At 37.6% G+C, this 21,480-nt stretch overlaps 2 protein-coding genes across 5 annotated transcripts in view; one reads left to right on the top strand and one right to left on the bottom strand.

The window, feature by feature from the left end:
* The window catches only part of mtif2 (mitochondrial translational initiation factor 2), a 50,433-nt gene extending 41,911 nt beyond the window's left edge, over positions 1-8,522 (top strand). For all 4 annotated transcript variants that reach the window (XM_043695984.1, XM_043695983.1, XM_043695985.1 and 1 more), the window contains 6 exons: positions 27-231; positions 685-937; positions 1,721-1,861; positions 3,571-3,735; positions 3,924-4,064; positions 6,076-8,522. In XM_043695984.1, the coding sequence (XP_043551919.1) occupies positions 27-231; positions 685-937; positions 1,721-1,861; positions 3,571-3,735; positions 3,924-4,064; positions 6,076-6,245 (1,075 nt within the window). In that variant the 3' untranslated portion in view covers positions 6,246-8,522. The remainder of the gene's footprint in view (positions 1-26; positions 232-684; positions 938-1,720; positions 1,862-3,570; positions 3,736-3,923; positions 4,065-6,075) is intronic.
* Positions 8,523-17,944: 9,422 nt separating this feature from the next.
* rps27a (ribosomal protein S27a) overlaps positions 17,945-21,480 on the bottom strand; it is an 18,555-nt gene continuing 15,019 nt past the window's right edge. The window contains exons 3-6 of the mRNA XM_043695982.1: positions 20,817-20,871; positions 19,213-19,298; positions 18,940-19,071; positions 17,945-18,132 (exon numbers count right to left, since the gene is read on the bottom strand). Coding sequence (XP_043551917.1) covers positions 17,983-18,132; positions 18,940-19,071; positions 19,213-19,298; positions 20,817-20,871 — 423 coding nt within the window. The 3' untranslated portion in view covers positions 17,945-17,982. The remainder of the gene's footprint in view (positions 18,133-18,939; positions 19,072-19,212; positions 19,299-20,816; positions 20,872-21,480) is intronic.

The raw sequence follows: 21,480 nt of genomic DNA, 5'->3' as shown, positions 1-21,480 counted from the left end.
TTGTCAAGTCCCTTTTTTTTTGATAGACCAGTCACCACAGCTATTATCCAACGTGGAACGTTAACGAAAGGTTGTATCCTGGTGGCAGGGAAGAGTTGGGCTAAAGTACGGTTAATGTTTGATGAGAATAACAAGCCAATGAAAGCTGCTGAACCAAGTACCCCAGTGGAGATAATTGGTTGGAAGGAACTTCCATCTGCTGGAGATGAAATTCTTGAAGTGGAATCAGAGGTATGGAAGCCAAATGTTGTATTCTATAAATGATTGTTAGTATTACAACTCTTTATAATCTATTATCAGTGATGACAGCAAAATATCAAGACTCTTGCCGTTTTGGTTCAAAGTGAATGATGTACATATTTTATGAGGCTTTACACAAGAAATTGCTACTATGAAATTTATATTACAAACTGTTTAAGTGTAATAGGTTAGAACTCTGAGATTAATCTGGTAATTGAACATATTTCTTGTGATTCCTTGGGAGCATCTACTGCTATTTAGACTATCTGGAAAGACAAAATTTTTGAGAAGAATACATCTTAGTTCTTGTAATATGTTTGTTCTCATGATCAATTAAGACTCCTCAGAATAGGTTTATTGTTATCCTATGCATGTCTCATTGGCAGTGATTTGCTCGAAAACATGAATTCTTCAGTTTTCTAAGTGGCATTTTTGGTTGTTTAGCAAAGGGCCAGAGAGGTGTTAGATTGGAGGAAGTATGTTGAGACACAAGAAAAACTTAAACAAGACCTTGAGGTGATTGAAGCAAAACAGAAGGAACACCAGGAAATGTACAAGAAGGAACGGGAGAGCTTTACTAGCATGAGCTGGAGACGGAGAAAATCGGCTATGTACAAGGCCAATAAACATCTAATGGCAACAAGGCCTAAAGAAAGGACTGAGACTGATGAGCTTTCACTTCCAATAATAATAAAAGGTAAATGTATATGTGCATGTGTTGTCCTGAGTCATGTCCCCTTCCACCACTAATACCACACCTTCACCCTGCTACTCGTGGACCTGTGATTGTACCATCCTATGCATCAATTTTCAGTGCAGTGGGACTGCAATAAGGTTTTCTCATTAAAGTATGAAAGCCCTCTAACACTTTGCCTTAGTGTCTGTTATGTGAGGATAATGCTTGATTGTGAATGTGATTATTCTATTCAAGAGCAGCCTGGTTTCTATTTATGTACTTGTCCAGCATCTTTGTATTCTTCTAAAATTTGGAGCTTTAAAGACTTCAATTTTTTTTCTCCAAAACCAAATCCAGTTATTGCAGCCATACCATGTTCCTAGCTAGATGAAGATTGCACTTGTGCAGCTTTCTTCATGTATATAACCTAACTCTCATTGAATGAACTTGAAGATAATGATGTGCTTTATTGGTGCAGTACAACCATATTAGATTCTTGATTCTACATACTGTATATTGTTGTTACCTTTCTTCATAGGCTTAAGAGATGGACAGTTTGGTTTTCTGCTGGGTTATTAGGTTGCTGTCAGACATTCTCAATCCATCTGATTTTGAATGAAGCTGTTGCCAGTTGGATTTATTGCTTGCATTCTTGTTTTGGTGATGAATATATTTATTTCCTTGTTGCTTTATCTCTTTATCCAGTGTTGGTATGTTGTTCTGTCTTGGTTATAGGTACCAGTTCAGAAACCTAAACCGAGATGGTGATTGAATATTTGAAAAGTCTATTTTATCTCCCTGTAGGTGATGTTGATGGTTCTGTAGAGGCCATTCTAAACATCCTTGATAGTTATGATGCTGATGAACAGTGTAAACTCAAAGTGATTCACTTTGGTGTTGGAGATATCAGTGAAAATGATATTGTTTCAGCAGAGATTTTTTCAGGTAAGGGTTAAATTCTGCTTTTAATTACGTTTTTTTTGCTGTTTCTCTCCTGTACTTACAACATGCCTTAGCATTTGTGCTGGAGATTTGCTTCCCAGTCCTTGCCTTACAACCCAAAGGATATGAAGGGAAAATAAATTGGTAATCCTCTGATTTCACACCCTGCACCTGTGCATACATTGGGAAAGCATAAGACAAATTAAACCTGGCTGAGTTGAATCTAAGTTCCAGAACACTTACAGAAATGTAACTCTTTTAAAGTCAGATTGCCAACAGGATTCTTGAAATAATGTCCTGACTGTAGTTGGCCAGACAAGAGAATGGAGAGCTTCCATGGTTATTGCTCTATCACATTTATTTTTGGATCCTGATTTAAATTTTAATCTAGAGTGGTGAAGTGAAAATTGAAGCCATTATGAAAGACTAAATGATCTTAGGTTTTTAGGCCTTACAATATTAAGGAAATATGTTAACTTTTACTGAGATAATAAGATGTCAAATGACAAATAAAATGAGCCCAGAATATTGCTGTTAAGGTTAGGCAAATAATAGACAAGTAGTACAATTTTAAACAAGAGAAAATTTGAAACAAGTCTTGGAAAAAGTTGATATTCAAAGGACAATTCACATTCAGCAAGCCATATTCAGTAAGATAGTGAAATGAAAGATGTTTTGTGAAGTTCAGGCTGCAATTGAAAGCTAGGCTGAGGGAATTAAAATGCTAAATTTAACTTGAACTAGCTGACGTTTCGTTTCACTCCCTAGCACCAACAAACTCTTGATTCAGTTTTCAACCTTGTAGTAATGCTTGTCCCATGCTGAGATGATTCCTGTTGTTAAGCTTTTTACATTATCTATGGAAGTTAATAATTCCAGAGATACTTAGCGGAATCAATACTAGGTTCGATTAAATGCAGAACATAACATCAGATTAACGTCATGAAATGTTTCAAGAATACATAAGAAACCAGCCCAAGTTTCCATTACCTTATCAATCTCAGTATGTGTATTTAATGCCTATTGACATTAAAATTCATACGTATTTTCCAAATCTGACCATTAAAATGTCTCAAATTCTTTTGAAAGTTACCATTTATCTTGTGCCTATCACTCAACTGTAACGTTTAATGTCATCAGCAAATTTTATATTGCCAACAGCTGCCATCATATTATTCATAGTGAAGAGGGATTTGAAGCACTGACGCTCCACAATATTTCTATTGTTATTGTTCAACCAATTTTGGTTCTGCTGTTTTCATAAACGAATTGTATGAATTACATTAGTTTTGTTTGACACTACCTATTCCTTCTAAATCCATGGTGGATTGATAGAATCCCCATGAAGTTTAATACATGTTGATAACTGAAAACCTATGAGGAACTTATTGCGGGAAATATTGTCAGACATTTATGAACTTATTTGGAATTAGAAAGCAATACTGAGGCAATATGAATATAGTTTAATCATGTATCTACATTGGGTGAAAAACCAGTAGAAATGTTCATTTCCTGGCAGAGGGTGAATTTATCCTTCCCAAAGTTCTTTTTCATCTCTCTCCTACAGTGAATGTTTTCCTGAATTTATATTGTGAATACAGTTGAGATAAGATTCTGGTGTAGGATAAGGAGTAATGATATGTATGACTGCAATTACAAGCAGTACATGGAATATGCCTTGAAGAGAAACTGCATTCTTCTTGAATTTTTAGGTCTTGTGTTTGGTTTTAATGTAAATGCAAGCAAAGAAGTACAACAGATGGCTACCAAGAAAGGAATAAAAATCAAATTGCATAAGGTTATCTATAAACTCATTGATGACCTCAAGGATGAACTGAGTGATAAGTTGCCACCAGATCTTGAAGAAAGTATAATAGGTATGTTTTGTGTTTTGCTACTTATAAGTTGAAATCACGTTCTTTGTGAGATGCAGCCTTTTAAACTCACTTCTTTGTCTATGTGTTGTAAATATGAACTGATGTATGCCCAGTTCTTAAATGTTTAGATATGTATTTTACAAGAGCAGTTTTCACGATTCTTTAATTCAATTTTGTTTTACTTCCAGGAGAAGCATCAGTGTTGGCACTCTTCCATGTAACAATAGGTAAAACAAAGGTTCCTGTAGCAGGGTGCAGAGTCCAGAAGGGTCAGTTGCACAGAAAGATGAAGTTTAAGCTCATCCGTGATGGAAATATTTTGTGGAAGGGCAAGTTTACCTCTTGTGCAGTTCTGTGTATATAACCTACAAAAGTGCTCCTGTACTATAGACTCAACCATGCTCTTTCAGAAGCAACAATTTTCTTTCTTTGAAAACCAGGTTAATGTATATTTTGCCTATTATGAGTCTCTTAAGGGACTTTATCAAGTTGTTGTGCAATTGTATTTATATACCTTCTATGAAATTCCCTTATTTAACAAATTACTCCCAATCCGCCTGCAATAATTCCAACAGGAGGCAAAGCATTGTGAACATCATTCAGTAACTTACTACAACTCGAGAATGATCTATAAAATGTAAATTTTTATTTAAACAAATAGTGAAATTTTTAAAAAAATTATCAGAAGAAACTCTCTTTTCACAAAGTCTGGTGGTAGGGATAGGGCAGGTTTGACTGCTTTGTTGACCAGGAATGATGTGTGGCCATAGAGGTACTGCAGTGGAAGCTATGAAGAAGATGGCGCCAAGCTTTTGATAAGGTTTCGCATGTAAAATTAAAGAGTATGAGTTTGGCGTTGTGCACTACCAAGGATAGAGAACTAGGAGAAAGTGAGGACTGCAGATGCTGGAGATCAGAGTCAAAATGTGTGGTGCTGGAAAAGCACAGCCGATCAGGCAGCATCTGAGAGCAAGAAAGTCAATGTTTCAAGCATAAGCTCCTCATCAGGAATGATAGAGAACTGGCCAGCAGACAGAACAAAGAGTCGGAATAAACAGGTAATTTTCTGAGTGGCAGTTAGTGACGAGTAGCAAACCACAGGGATCAATGCTTAGATCCCAGCTAGTCGCAGTATGTTTAATGATTTAGATGAGGGAATTAAATGTAATAGCTTTAAGTTTGCAGGTGATACAAAGCTGCGTGGGAGGGTGAATGGTGAGGAGAATGCAGAGAAGCTTTAATGTGATTTCGACAAGCTGTGAGTGGGAAAATATAAGGCAGATGAAGGAAAATGTGGATAAATGTGAGGATACCCACTTTGGTAGAAAAAAAGTATCTGAATGATGATAGATTAGAAAAGGGGAAGTTGCAATGTGACCTGGATGTCCTTGTACACCTGTTGCTTAGGGTAAGCATATAGGTTGTAGCAGGTGGTGAAGAAGAGAAATGTAATGTTGGTCTTCATAGCAAGAGAATGCAGGGATGTCTTATTACAATTGTAATAAAGCCTTGGTGAGAGCACATCTGGAGTATTGTGTTCAGTTTTAGTCTCCTCACCTGAGGAAGAATAGTCTAGCTACGGAAAGGGTACATCAAAAGTTTACCAGTCTGATTCCTGGAATAGCAGGACTAACATATGAAGAGGGTGGGGCGATCTCATATAAAATTCTAACAGGGTTTAGGCAGGGTAAATGCAAGAAGGATGTTCCTGATGACTGGAGAGTCCAGAACCAGGGATCATGGTCTAAGGATATGAGGTAAGCCATTTAGGACTCTGGTGAAGAGAAACTTCTTTACCCAGGGTGTGGTAAGCCTTGTGGAGTCCTCTGCCACAGAAAGCAGTTGAGACCAAAATATTAAATGTTTGTAAGAAGGAGATAGATATTGTTCTCAGGGCTAAAGGGATCAAGGTGTATGGGGTAAGGCTGAAACAAGATATGAGTAGGTTGAAACAAAATAGAAAATACCGGAGAAACTCAGCAGGTCTTACAGCACTGTAGAAAAAAAAGCAGAGTTAATGTTTCAAGTCCAGTGACCCTTTTCAGAACATTTCAGAAGAAAGGTCACAACTCAAAATATTGACTCTGCTTTCTCTCCAGACACTACCAGACTTGTTGAGTTTCTCCAACAATTTCTGTTTTTGCTTCAGATTTCTAGCATCCACGTTCTTTGTTTTATATTACTGAGCATGATGATCAGCCATGATCATACTGAATGGCAGAGCAGGCTCAAAGAGCTGACAAGTTAGTTGCATATGTTTTTAAATGTTTTGCTAAGTATTTGTTATTAACAGAATAAAACCAAATTTATAGTAATGAAAAAATGTTGCCTTTCATTCAGGTTTTCTCACCTCTCTCAAACATCTGAAGGACGATGTCCCAGTTGTGAAGACAGGGATGGAATGTGGCCTCAGCTTGGATAAAGACCTTAATTTTAAGCTTGGTGATGAAATTATTTGTTATGAAGAAAAACAAATTCAGCAAAAAATATCTTGGGATCCAGGATTTTAAACTTGATTACTACAAGAGCCTAAGAATTTTTAAATTGAATTAAATTGCACTGTTAATATAAAGACCAGTGAAATGACCAAATGGAAGATTTGATAATGATGTATTCAGCTTTTTGTTTAGAAAACTGGCCAACATGAAATGTGTCTAAGTTTTTCATTGGGAACTACTTTGAAGGATGGTGAAGGTTAATTCAGTGGATCCACGCAGACACCATTTTGAATGTAACAAGATCCTTGAAGTTACTGTCTGGTATGAATATTGCAAAGTCTTGCTACGGCCTGGAGAGTTTTAAAGCCACAATTTGAAATGTTCTTCATATAATGTTGTGTGCATTTTTGCTCCCTGGTGCCAGGTTAAACATTAATTAGCAATGAAACATAACAAAAAGAGGCTAAATATGAATCTAGATACCAATGATATATCTGGTAATGTACATGATGTAATTGTCTCCTTTGTGCTTTTCCATTGAAGGAATGTTGTTGGCCATTGGCAGTATTCAACATAAAGTATTTGGCTCAGAATCCCAATGGTATTGAAGAACAAGATTTTCACAAGACTCAACTGCAATTGAATCTCCATTTATAACTAGCAGTATGCAAAATAAAGGAGTAGTACTTGCAGTTACAGGTCTTCCTTGGAATTTAAAAATGGTTATAGCAAACAAAGATTCAACTAAGCTTGTTAAAAAAAATTCATATACTTCCAGTAGATTTAGATACTGAATCTAATTTTAAATATCAAATGGAAAGAACCTTATAATTGCAAAATTGTTTTCTCCACTTTGTGTCTTTGAGTTGGTCTGAAAATTAGATACAAGTTGAAGTAACTGTAGGGTGCTTGAGCACGTTATGGTGATGGAAGGCACAATAGGATTTCATTCTGGGACTATTTAGCATTGATATGGGTATAATAATTTATTAAGATTATTGCCAAAGAATTGAAAATGATAGAGACATAATCACACTTCTGCGTTGGAATACTGAGACTGTAATAAGTCCAAAAGCAGAGGGCGTAGGTTTAAGGTGAGAAGGGAAACTTGTAAAAGGGGAGAGGTTCCTTGTGGTTTTCTATTGGAGAGGTTAATTATGTAAAAATTATTAAGAGCCAACACTGATAAAATAATGTATCAATATAGTCTGGTAACATAATTTATACATGAAAAAGTGCATGAATGCTTTGTTACAGAATGCAAATCCAACTGTATCCTGTTGCAGATCCTTGCAATCAATTACAAGTGTAACCCTCTAACGCCTGCTTGCCATTTGGGCATTCCTGAAAACTACTGTGATCATGTAAATTGAGGAATGTGTATCAAATCAGATGAAGATAATAGAGCTTGAATTATTTCTCAATTACTTTAGTCTTTCGATAACCTACCTGGTAATCAGCCATAGTCAAATGTAACTCCACAATGGTTACTTTGCTCAAAATTCAGTCATTTTAGCATCTATTTTTATAGATTTGGCTAACTTCATTAATTATTTTTAGATCTGCAATTTACAGCATTGGGAAAAAGACCAGCAGATGACACTATAAAATACAAAATGGTCAATGTGATGTACTTTGAGAGTGACAGGGTAAGAAAGCCCCATGTTTGCATATGTTTTCTGTTTATGAAAGTACTTATCTTGCATACAAGTAGTCAGCTAAATTGTACTTAAAACAGGAAAGCATTTTTTGATAGAGGCAGTAAATCCAAGTAACCCAATGGACTAGCAAAGAATGAAATGGAAACAGCAATGGTGACTGCAGTATCTTTGTTTTCTTTTACCCCACCCAAGCTCCAAAAAGATATATTTTATACATCAATAATTTGAGTTCTGGATTTCAAAACAGAGGCAGAAGGATGTGGGTCAGATCTGCGAAGGTCATTTCTTTAAACAATTTAAAAAGTCAATTGAACAGTGTCCAAAATGCATCAATTCCAAGAAGACATGTGACTGCAGTCAGATTCCTTGGAGAATCCTTCTGGCATTAATGGATTGAGTGTTTATATTGCTGACAAAAGGCTGAAAAACCACAGTTTAGTTTTGACTTCAGAAAAGAAGATTCAAGGTTATTGTTCAGAAGGGAGAAAAGTTTCTCCTAGGAGGTACATCACGCATCTTTTCGAGGGAGCCAGTCACTCTAACCAAAGTGTTTTCATGTGAACTTCCAAGTTACTTTGAATAGAAACTTTCTTGGAGCTGAAAATATTCATGGGGAAGGATGTTGTGAAACTTGAAAGGGTTCAGAAAAGATTTACAAGGATGTTGCCAAGGTTGGAGCATTTGAGCTACAGGGAGAGGTTGAATAGGCTGGGCCTGCTTTCGCTGGAGCGTCGGAGGCTGAGGGGTGACCTTATAGAGGTTTATAAAATCATGAGGGGCATGGATAGGATAAATAGACAAAGTCTCTTCCTTGAGGTGGGGGAGTCCAGAACTAGAGGACATTGGTTTCAGGTGAGATGGGGAAGATATAAAAGAGACCTAAGGGGCAACTTTTTCACGCAGAGGATGGTAGTGTATGGAAAGAGCTGCCAGAGGAAATGGTGGAGGCTAGTACAATTGCAACATTTAAAAGACACCTGGATGGGTATGTGAACAGGAAGGGTTTGGAGGGATAAGGGCTGGGTGGTGGCAGGTGCGACTAGATTGGGTTGGGAAATCTGGTCGGCATGGGCGAGTTGGACCGAAGGGTCTGTTTCCGTGCTGTACCTCTCTATGACCTCAGCGGCAACGTTTTCACACAGAGGGTGGTACGGGTATGGAAAGAACTGCCAGAGGAAGTGGTAGAGACTAGTACAATTACAACATTTAAAAGGCATCTTGCTGAGTACATGAATAGGAAAGGGTTAAAAGAATTAGGGACAAAATGCTGGCAACTGACACTAAATTAATAAAGGATATTGGTAGATGGACCAAAGAGTTTTTTTCCGTACAGGACAATCTATAACTCTTTGACTCATTCCCGATGAAGGGCTTATGCCCGAAATGTCGACTCTCCTGCTCCTCGGATGTTGCCTGACCTGCTGTGCTTTCCAGCGTCACAGTATACCATCCAACAAACATCAAACTACACTAATCCCATTTACCTGCACTTGGTCCATAGTCCACTATGCTGCTGGCATTTTCAATATGCATCCAGATTCTTCTTAGATTTTGTAACAATACCTGCCTCCTCCACCCTCTCAGGCAGCATGTTTCATACCTCTACCTCTCTCTGGGTGGAAAGTTTTTTTTCTCAAATTTCCTCGAAGCCACTTACTCCTCATCATAAACTTAAGCCCATCTGTGGTTAGATTCTCACTGTCTACTCTTATAATTTTGGAAATGTCAGTCAAATTCCTCCTCAACATCCTCTGCTTCATGAAAAGCAAATCCAGCCCATCCAGTCTCTCCTTATAACTAAGACTTTTCACCCCAGGCAATATCCTGGTGAATCTCCTCAGTACTGTCTTCAATGTTCTTCTGATAGTGTGGTATCCAGAACTGCACACTGTATTTCATCTGTGGAATGCTTTATAAAGTTGTAACAAGGCTTTCTTGGTCCTATATTCTTCACGCTTGCTGTGAAGGCAAACATCCCATATGCCTTCTTCACCACCATGTCAACTGTACTTTCAGGGATTAATGGATTTTAACACCAAGGTCCCTTTATTCCTCAGTACTTCCTAGAAACCTATCATATTTTGTATATCCTTCCCTTCTTAAACTTTCCAAAATGCATCCCCTCACATTTATTGGGATTAAATTTCATCTGAGCTTAAAAGTGTGTTGCTGGAAAAGCGCAGCAGGTCAGGCAGCATCAGAGGAGAATCGATGTTTCGGGCATAAGCCCTTCTTCAGGAAACTTATGCCTGAAACGTTGATTCTCCTTCTCCTTTGATGCTGCCTGACCTGCTGCGCTTTTCCAGCAACACATTTTTAAGCTCTGTTCCCCAGCATCTGCAGTCCTCACTTTCTCCTAGTTAAATTTCATCTGCCATTGTTCTACCTAATTTACCAGCTGATCAATTTCACACTGTAGCCTGAGACCATTCTCCTCACTATCAGCAACACCCCCTCTTTTTGTGTCATTTGCAGACTTACTAATTAAACCCCCTAAATTCACATCCAGATTGTTAATGTACAAATCAAACAATATGGATCCCACACCAATCCCTGTGGACACCACTGGTCACAGACTTCCAAGTACAAAAACAATGTTCTACCATCACCCTTTGCCTTCAATGTGTAAGCCAGTTTGGAACCTTTAATGTATGGAAAAACAGAATCACATTTTAATTTTCTTTTCATTGATATTAAAATATATTTATATTTGAAAGTATTGGCTTCGTTGACTATTTCTGTATTAAATGCTCTAATAGATCCATCTGTCTGGAATCAAATTGATGCAAGCGTTGTTACTTTATTAAAGCTTTTCAAAACACCCATTTATGGTTCATAAGTGCAGCAATTATACAATTTAGCTCTGACAGTGGTTGAAATTTTTAATGAATTTTAGAAGCTGCATCTCACTCAATACTTGATAGAGTATGGTGCCAAGTAGAAATGCTAATTTGGAACAATGGTGCTGGAAGAATGGCATAATGATGTTCTTCAGAAACCAGCGTTAATTTTAAAGCCATCAGCACTAATGAGATCACTTAGTATAATTCCTTAAATGCTTTTAAATGCAGCAATGTGACTTTAAAATTTAAATATCTCAAACTGCTTAAGTGTAATACCTAAAATATAAACATAACTTGGATATGTTTTCAAAGTGTACACATATCAATGGTTCAGAAATGTACTGTTCAGTCAGTTGGTTATAATTATAACAAATGCAATGTAGATTGACCACCATTTCAGTTTCCTTTCCAGGTGACATCCTTTGCACAATGGGCTATTACTCCCTTCACATCATCGTGCAGAGCTTCTAAGACTTTTTCCTGGTGTGAGCCTATTTTAATGACTCAGACTTTGTGTGAAGACTTTGGAGGCTATGAGAGCTTTTGAGGGGGATCAGGGACTTTACATAGAAGCTTCCAGAGTCATTGTTGTTTCAAATGTTCAACAATGAAAAGCTTAAAGTAATATATATATAGTACAAGTCACATTGTAAATTGGACTCTTACATTACTATTTCTAATTCTCTTTATAACTTTATAATTGTTAGCTGCATAAAATCTTGAAATTCCACTTCTATATCTACAGGACATTTAATATAAATAACTGCAGGTTACACACACAACCAGATTTTATGATCGTCACCCCATAGGTTTAGAGTATACAACAGAAAACATTAGTGTGATATTGTTGTGGAAGTTTTCCATCCTGTGAAAACGTTATGACTCATTTAATATCTAACAAGCATGTGTATATATTTAATTTTTAAAAACTGCCTGTGCACACCTCAAATTTGCCCCGATTTGCATGAGCTTCGGCCACTGAAATGAAAGAAGAGATGGCAAATTTGTTGCATCTATCTCAATATCCAGGATATGGGTTTCTGTCAATTAACCATTCACTAGTAAGTTGAGGAAGTTGATCAGGAAAAAAAGTTTACAAGAAATAAAAACTAGCACGTGCTTTTTCAAAGGCTTTATTTTGTGGCAGTGATACAAGACTGTCTGCATGGAATTTGCACATTCTCCCCGTGTCTGTGTGGGTTTCCTCTGGGTGCTCCGGTTTTCTCCCACAGTCCAAAGATGTGCAGGTCAAGTGAATTGGCTATGCTAAATTGCCCATAGTGATAGGTGCATTAGTAGGGGAATGGGTTTGGGTGGGTTACTCTTCGGAGGGTCGGTGTGGACTTGTTGGGCCGAAGGGCCTGATTCCGCACTGTAGGGAATCTAATCTAAGAGTCTTCATGGCCACCAATAGACAAAAATTGATTTACAGGGACACCTCTGCTATCATTTCAAGATCCTTTGTGCCTCTGAATCACAATCCAAAACCCATTTTTGTGTGGAGGATATTGCGCACAATTTGGGAAGCCCTGTCATTGCAGACATTGTATGCTAATACTTGTACACATGACATGGTTTTTATTTTTTCTGTTTTCAGATTTAGTAATCATGAGTTGTAAAACACTGATTTTAAAAAAGCATTTCCTGCACATTTTGTATTGTGATGTAATGTTTAGGGAAAGGTACTCTGCTCAAAGAAATTACTCTGGATCAGTGGTGCTGGAAGAGCACAGCAATTCAGGCAGCAGCCGACGAGCAGCAAAATCGACGTTTCGGGCAAAAGCCCTTCATCAGGAATAAAGGCAGAGAGCCTGAAGCGTGGAGAGATAAGCTGCATTTGCTGCCTTTATGCCATCAAACTTTAATTTGTGGCAATGCAATCGCTTTCACTTGACCACTCGAGGACTGTAATCTGCAGTCAGTACTTGCTCCAACTAACATTTCTAGATATCTATTGATAGCTGAGACTTTTACAGCTTGAACAAACACTCAATATTTGCTGGTTGGGGATGATTTAGAGTCATAGAGATGTACAGCACGGAAACAGGGCCTTCAGTCCAACCCAACCATGCCGACCAGATATCCCAACACATCGAGTCCCACCTGCCAGCACCCAACCCATATCCCTCCAAACCCTTCCTATTCATATACCCATCCAAGTGCCTTTTAAATGTTGCAATTGTACCAGCCTCCACCACATCCTCTGGCAGCTCATTCCATACAGGTACCACCCTCTGCGTGAAAAAGTTGCTCCTAAGGTCTCTTTTATATCTTTCCCATCTCACCCTAAACCTATGCCCTCTCCAGGGAAAACAGCCCCAGCCTGTTCAGCCTCTCCCTATAGCTCAAATCCTCCAACCCTGGCAACATCCTTGTAAATCTTTTCTGAACTCTTTCAAGTTTCACAACCAGAATTGCACGCAATATTCCAACAGTAGTCTAACCAATGTCCTGTACAGCTGCAACATAACCTCCAACACCTGTACTCAATACTCTAACCGAAGAAGGAAAGCATACCAAACGCCTTCTTCACTATCCTATCTACCTATGACTCCACTTTCAAGGAGCTATGACCCTGCACTCCAAAGTCTCTTTGTTCAGCAACATTTCTTAGAACCTTACTATCAAGTGTATAAGTCCTGCTAAGATTTGCTTTCCCAAAATGCAGCACCTCACATTTATCGGAATTAAACTCCATCTGCCACTTCTCAGCCCATTGACCCATCTGATCAAGATCCTGTTATAATCCAAGGTAACCTTCTTCGCTGTCCACGACACTTCCAATTTTGGTGTCATCTGCAAAACCTAATAACTATACCTCTTATACTCACATTCAAATCATTTATATAAATGATGAAAAGTAGTGGACGCAGCACCGATCCTTTTGGCACTCCACTGGTCACAGGCCTCCAGTCTGAAAAAGAACCCTCCACCACCACCCTCTGTCTTTAGCCAGTTCTGTCCCTCCTCTAGCTTATCTCTCCACGCTTCAGGCTCTCTGCCTTTATTCCTGATGAAGGGCTTTTGCTCGAAACGTCGATTTTGCTGCTCGTCGGCTGCTGCCTGAATTGCTGTGCTCTTCCAGCACCACTGATCCAGAATCTGGTTTCCAGCATCTGCAGTCATTGTTTTTACCTCAAAGAAATTACTGTCTCGATTAGAATGATGCTGGAAAAGCACAGCAGGTCATACAGCATCCGAGGAGTAGGAAAAATCGACGTTTTCGGCAAAAGCCCGCCGTCAGTCCTGATGAAGGGCTTTTCCCTGAAATGTCAATTTTCCTGCTCCGTCTCGATTAGAATGATGCTGGAAAAGCACAGCAGGTCATACAGCATCCGAGGAGTAGGAAAAATCGACGTTTTCGGCAAAAGCCCGGCCGTCAGTCCTGATGAAGGACTTTTCCCTGAAATGTCAATTTTCCTGCTCCTCGGATGCTGCCTGACCTGCTGTGCTTTTCCAGCACCACTCTAATCTAGACTCTGATTTCCAGCATCTGCAGCCCTCACATTTGCCTCAAAGAAATTACTGCACTTTGTTTCTTAATTGTGTTTTTTAACTCTAATTCTGATTTTATTCATATCCTTTTGCAAACAATTGTTATAGCTTATCATATCCATTAACAATGAATATGGCGAAAGATTTTTTCCCCTTACAGTGCTCGACTTTTAAAAAAAAGTCAATGTCAAAAGTTTTTAAAATATATGTCAGGGTCCTCTTCTGAAATGCACACTTGGATGTCAGTCAAGAGTAATGCCTGTGACTTTGGAACAGTATAAGATTTCTAACAACCTAAATTACAACCGGAAAAATATGAAAATGTTCTGTTTTGTATGCTAGCATTTTCCATCACATCCCTATTCTTCTAAACTATCAAAAACCTCTCAAGTCCAATGATTTGTATGTTAGGTGGATTCGTTATGCTAAATTGCCCTGTAGAGTCCAGGGACATGCGGTTTAGGTGGGGTTACAAGGATAGGTTGGGTCCTGGATGGGATGCTCCTCAGAGGGTTGGTGTGGACCTAATGGGTGAATTACCTCTTTCTGCACTGTAGGGATTCTATAAGATTCTATGAAAGCTAACCCCATTTAACCTGCATGTCCCTGGATACTACAGGGCAATTTAGCATGGCCAATCCACCAACTTGCACATCTTTGGACTTCTGGAGAGGTTTTAGAAAATTTGAAAGGATAATTTAAAATGCAAAATGCCAAGAAACTACTAGCATACATTACAGAACATTTTACATACTCTGATATATATTTTGTGTTGTAATTATAAGTTATTAGAAACCCCAGTGTACTGTTGCAAGTGTTCCTCAGGATTCTGCCCTACACCTAATCATCTTCATCTGACACATTGACCGTCATCACAAACTAAAGTGGGAACGTTCACTCAGTCAGTTCCATTAATCATGCCATAAAGAAGTGATTCCTAAGACATGGACATAAAAGGTTTGAGCTGCTAAGTGATTTTGTTTTGGTGATTGGTATGATTACGAGTGGAGGGTACTCCCCATGACTTCCACTGACTTCAGATTTGCCAGCACACCTTGATTCAGAGTCAAATGCTGCCTTGATGTCAAGGTAAGTCACTCTCACCTGATCATTGGAATTCAACTTTGGTCTATGTTTACATCAAAGCTGTATTCAACGGAGTGGTTCTACTGAAAACTAAACCAAACACTGATGGGCAGGTTATTGTTCAATAAGCACCTCATCAGTACTGTCACCGATTCCTGTGGATCTGTTTGATCCCATTGGACTATAACCTGGTATTGTGTGATTTTTAACTTTGTAATTGTGTCTTACGATCTTATACTCCAGAACCACCTGATGAAAGAGCAGTGCTCTGAAAGCTAGTGCTTCCAAATAAACTTGTTGGAATATAACCTGGAGTTGTGTGATTTTTAACTTTGTGCACCCCAGTCCAACACTGGCATCTCCAAATCATGACCTATTCCTCCAACACTTTGAGTGGGCTGGAGGAGGGGCATAATTGGCCAGAATACACTTGTGGTTTTTGTAGATGGAACAATTACAACATTCCACTTTGTTGGATTGATGCCAGTGTGGTACTAAATCAGTGTGGCTAGCAGTTTAGCTTGTTCTGGAGTACAAACCTTCAGCTCTATGGGATCCTGGATTAAGTCTTTAAATCAGCCATTTCTCAATTTCACTTATTATTTCAAAGTTAGCCTTTAATGTTAGGAATGTCAGAGAGCAAAGATGGATAATCAGTTCTGCACTCTGGCTGAAAAATACCATCCACGTGCTGAATTTGATTACAGGGATGATCCTGAAGTCCCTTCTTTCATTCCCCCAACTTAGGTTAAGGTGTGGTATGATTCTGTTCTTATCTCATCTGTAAAATTATTTCACTCCCCAATATTCTGATTCTGGTTATTAGATATGCAGTTTTGTTACAGCTACACTAGATTGGCACTTTACTTTCAGCTATGTCTGATTCTTATGCTGGCATGCACTTATAGATTGCTGAAACCAAGGTTAGCCATTGTTGGTTTACAACATTCTATGCATGCCTCACTTTGTGGTAGGCAACAGTGGTGCCATGTGTACACTCACAAAATCATTGAAATGTATGTCCCTGCCTGTTAAGACAAAATTACTGCAGATGAAGAACCACAACAGGTCTGACAGCATCTATGCAGAAATAAAGTGAATTAATATCAAAGTCATAGCAGACTCAAAACATTACACAACAGATGTTGCCAGAAAGTGGAGTTCCTCTAACCCTTTCTTTGCTGCTGTGTTTTAACCTTTTTGAACCCAGCTCTTTCAATGGTATTTTGAATATCCATATCCACCACCTGACCAATGTTAAGTTTTGGTGCCAAACAGTTTGTGGTTGAGTGAATGCCGAGGATAGCTACTTCTAATTAAGACAATCCAGTTTTGTGGGGAAAAAGCTTTGCTTCTCTTGGAAGCCTGTTGCACTGAATGCAAGACTATAGACATTTCTCAGGTTATGTCAAGGTGTTGATACAACTGCAGACTTGCTAGTCAATTTCAGAATCAGTAAGGTTGACATATCTTCACGAAACCACATTAAAATTAAAAACACCATAATTTCTTTATCACCATTAGTGATTACATCTTTCATCCAAGTTAGAGGTCCAACTGTGGTGGAATTTAAATTCAGGTGTCCACTAACATAACCACTATGCTATTATTCATTAGATGTACTGCTAATGCCATCAAATCAAATTCAACGACCTAAGAAAACATATAGGACTAGTTGTGGAAACAGCAAGAACAACAAGTACATGCAACAGCACCAACTTTACATGGTCCATATATAGGTTATGTTTAAAAGCCATTGAGGCAAATATCTTAATTTTTATTAAATGCCTCTTTCACCTACTCACAAGAGTACTTGCTACTTAAAAGTCAGTCATATTTCATGTATCTTTCAAAGAACAACTAAGCACCTAACTAAAACATTGCAGCCTTTAAGTACATTGACAAGATAATATTTTATAAACATTTTAAATGTTTATAACCCTCTTTCAACAGTAGTTTTTTCCTTGTTAGCATATTTTTCTATCTTCTTTTCTTCAATTATTTAAATTCACCTCTACTGCATCTGTACTACTCACACTAACTGTTCGTTCTGATTAGGTTATGTTTAAAAGCCATTGAGGCAAATATCTTAATTTTTATTAAATACCTCTTTCACCTACTCACAAGAGTACTTGCTACTTAAAAGTCAGTCATATTTCATGTAAGTATCTTTCAAAGAACAACTAAGCACCTAACTAAAACATTGCAGCCTTTAAATACATTGACAAGACAATATTTTATAAACATTTTAAATGGCCAAATTCAATTCAGTTCACCCAAGTGGTCCAAGATATTGCTCCATACAACCCTCTTTCAACAGTAGTTTTTTCCTTGTTAGCATATTTTTCTATCTTCTTTTCTTCAATTATTTAAATTCACCTCTACTACATCTGTACTACTCACACTAACTGTTCGTTCTAATAATATTCAATATTCTAATTCCCTCTGCTACTCTACAAGTAGTACATCATATACCCACATTTCTGCTCACAGAACATTCCTCTTGTGATTTGAGACATGCAAGGTTATTAGTTTTTATGCTGTTAACAGCTGACACTCCATAATCTTAATTTAAGCTTGGCCAGTGGGTAAAATCTTTTGGCCTGCTGCTATGGATTACACTACTATTGCTCAATTTCAAAGAAATAAACTGAAGAAGCAAGATACTCGATTGAAAAAAAAGTTCAACAGTTTTCCATCATAGTTTATTATACATATGTGTAATTATGCATCTTCATTCTTGTTGTAGCAATATGTCAGACAGCACTTGCCACAGTATTGTCTATTGAAGTGACTGGCCATGAAGACACCAGCACCACACTCTTCTGAAGGACATTCACGTCTCAGCCGAGAGATTTTTCCATGCTCGTCAACCTAAGTCAAAATGATGAGTTTAATTTTGTGCAAAGTAAAACAAAAAAATCTCCCTAATGAACTATACAAGAGTGGATGAGCAAATCTCACTTTACAGTTTAGAAAAACCCTCGTGTACTGATTATGCTTGTCAAATTATGAAAGATTATGCCAAATATGCTGCTAATATGTTTGTCACTTTTAAATTATACTATTTTGAATAACATTGTACAAATAGGTCTTGTAATGATAAAATTTCTTTTTGTATAAAGCAGAGTGTTGCAAGATGATTAATTAAAGTTATTTGACTCCACTCGCTAGAAGAACTCAGAATCTAGACTAATTGTTCTTAAACAGAGTAACTCTCTCAGCAAACAATTTAGAATCTAATTCAGGTGAAAATACTTGAAATCAAAAGAAATCTAATTTAAATGACTTGGAGCATCTTGTTTAGAAAGAGTTATAAAAATTCAAAAATTCTCTAACTTTAAACAATGTCTTCTGTGCATTAACAAAAAGGACCTGTCAACTAATTCTGTCCATTAATTGTAGCTAAAGATTGTCACTTTTCATTCCATACTATGGAAGGAAAGTCTGCATAATATTCCTTGGAACCTTATTTTCTTGTTGCATTGAATTCAAAATATTTCAAGTTTCTTTTCCTGCATAATATTCAGTATCTTATACCAGTCTTCATCTGCCCAAAACACAGTACTGCACCACTTTTGATCAACAACTTTAAATGTCAAAATGTGCCTTTAGGAAAAGCAAGCCACCTGTGATATAACAAAAAATGTCAACTCGGCAATCTGATCATACAACTATTACCTTGTAATACTTAAGGACAGCAAGTTTGACCTTCTTCCTCTTATGCTGGTTTTTCTTTGGTGTGGTGTAAGACTTCTTCTTTCTCTTCTTGGCACCGCCACGCAGTCTCAATACAAGGTGCAAAGTTGATTCCTATTGAACAGTATCAAATTTTTGTGAAGCATCAAGTATATAATCTCACTTGTTCTGGTGCATAAAAGTATTGTCATAAAAGAGTCAGGTTCAGTACATTAGCCACAAATTCAGAGACATAATTAAACAAAGTAAATATACCTTTTGGATATTATAATCAGAGAGTGTACGGCCATCCTCCAACTGCTTTCCAGCGAAGATCAGTCGTTGCTGATCAGGAGGAATACCTATAATAAAAAGTACAGAAAAAAATGTTATCACACCTGAATTTGATAAAGATGCCAAGCTAGCCAGAAGGATACAATACAGAAAAACTTAATTTCTGTAAACATGATACAAACAGAATGCTAAAAGAAAAGCAACGTTGTCATTATCAATACAAGAAACTTGGAAATTAATTTCTTCCTTCTATAAACAGAGGTCTTTAAAGGGGGACTTTATTTCTGCATGGTATTTCAATTGTCAGAAATTTTCCATGTATAGATGGAAAAGCTTATAAATTTAGTTAGTTTCTATATGTAACCATGTAATTTAGTTTTCAGAGAATGATTAAGCACGACTTTTTGGAATTTATAAAACATCCCATAGCTCTGTCATTTAATACCACTAAAGCAGATGGCCTAATTACTTCTGAAATTGGAGGCCTTGCATGTGCTTTTTCTCTACATTTGCATACATAACTAAATATTATATACAAAGTAACTTACTACCTGAATATAATGCAGAACTTCAAGAATCTTAAATAGGTCACAGGCGAATGTTACTTGTGCTCAGATTGTAATCCAAAGGAGTGATGTATTTTGATTAATTGGAGACCAAGTGATTTACTCATGGTGGATAACAGAAAACATACCACGGGTGATTTGGTGATGGGAACAATGCCATTTGGTTGAGGGGGAGGGGGTAACACTTTCAGATAAAAGAAAGATAATTCAAAGGACTATCATTCTCCGTGGTGCAATCAGCTGTTAAACAAAGAAAAGATTGTGGTCGGAGGTCACCCAGGTACAAAACCTCCAAGGGCTCTTGTGGTCTCTGAGCCAGGAGACTCAGGTTCAAGGCCCAGCTGCACTAAAAGATATGAAAAAGACAAACCTGAACAGACTGCCTTTAAAATATCTAGTACCAGAATCCATGAGTGTACTTATGGTGCATCGGTAGTGTTCCCATCTGAGCTAATAGGCCTGAGTTCAGGTTCCACCTGCTCCCGTCTATAATGACATCTCTGATGAAAGAGATTAGAAGTGCCTAGAAATAAAATCCACCTCCATTTTAGAAGGAAAAGGGTCAAATATCTGCCCATTCTATACAATCACTATTGAGTACTCAGGCAGAACTCCAGAAACAACAGGACACCATAATTTTGGCATCCAGCATCATTTTAAGAGTTCAGCATCTTCCAGCTCAGGCGAAAATGTGACATCTGAAATAATGTTCATAATGCATAGAATGTTTAAAAAAAAAGAAACCCCCCAATTCAGTCTTCTATCTCAGCCAAAAAGTATCTTTCGGGAAGTCAAGCCTCAAGAGTGTAAATGTAAAAAGACGTTCTGAAGTACTCTATTCCTAGTTAATGTTTTAACAGACTTTTCTTCTGGACTTCCACTGAATATGACATATCCATAGCGCAAATCACAACCCATAGTGATGTTCACTTGTATTGCAAATTTTGACTCCATGTTAAATTCTTGGAATGCTAACAGATCAGTTTTCCTAAAAAAAATTAAATGAAAACTATTCCAGACCTTCCTTGTCCTGAATTTTAGCCTTTACATTTTCAATGGTATCAGAGGGTTCAACCTAGAATAAGAACATACAAAAAAAAGCTCAATTAGACTGACGTTCCACTTATGAAAAAAAATTCTTAAATAATTTAATATCAGCTTTGAGCACATAATGTGCTCACTAGGAATTAAGGCAGTTACAAAACAAAAAAAAGTCATTCTGATCATTTAAAATTTGTAAGAAAGTATTCTCTTTCTGCATTTTGTTTAGAATAGTGGCTCAAAAACAGCTTCACAATGACACTTTAAAAACCAATGAGTCCAAGAAAATCAATCTTTCTCGGGATTTTCAGGTATATTTTGGCAGAGGCTGAAATCCCAAGACGCTACACATGTAGTGTCTCCCATCCGTGCCCCAACACCCCCCCCCCCAAACTCTCGCGTGTTGCTAAGGTAAGGTGTTTCAATTGATATTTCTTGTGTGTCGTGAGATTGATTAAAAGTTTACTATTAATTGAATAAGACGATAGAGAAGTACCAAAAATTATTTAACTCAAATTTGTACAAATTAATTAAATAACACAAATCAGGGCAAGTAGGGACAAGATAGGACTAATAAATTAAACTGCATTTATTTCAATGCAAGGGGCCTAACAGGGAAGGCAGATGAACTCAGGGCATGGTT

Source organism: Chiloscyllium plagiosum, chromosome 9, assembly GCF_004010195.1.
Source record: "Chiloscyllium plagiosum isolate BGI_BamShark_2017 chromosome 9, ASM401019v2, whole genome shotgun sequence".
Classification (NCBI taxonomy): domain Eukaryota; kingdom Metazoa; phylum Chordata; class Chondrichthyes; order Orectolobiformes; family Hemiscylliidae; genus Chiloscyllium; species Chiloscyllium plagiosum.
This window is presented reverse-complemented; position numbering and strand designations above follow the sequence as displayed.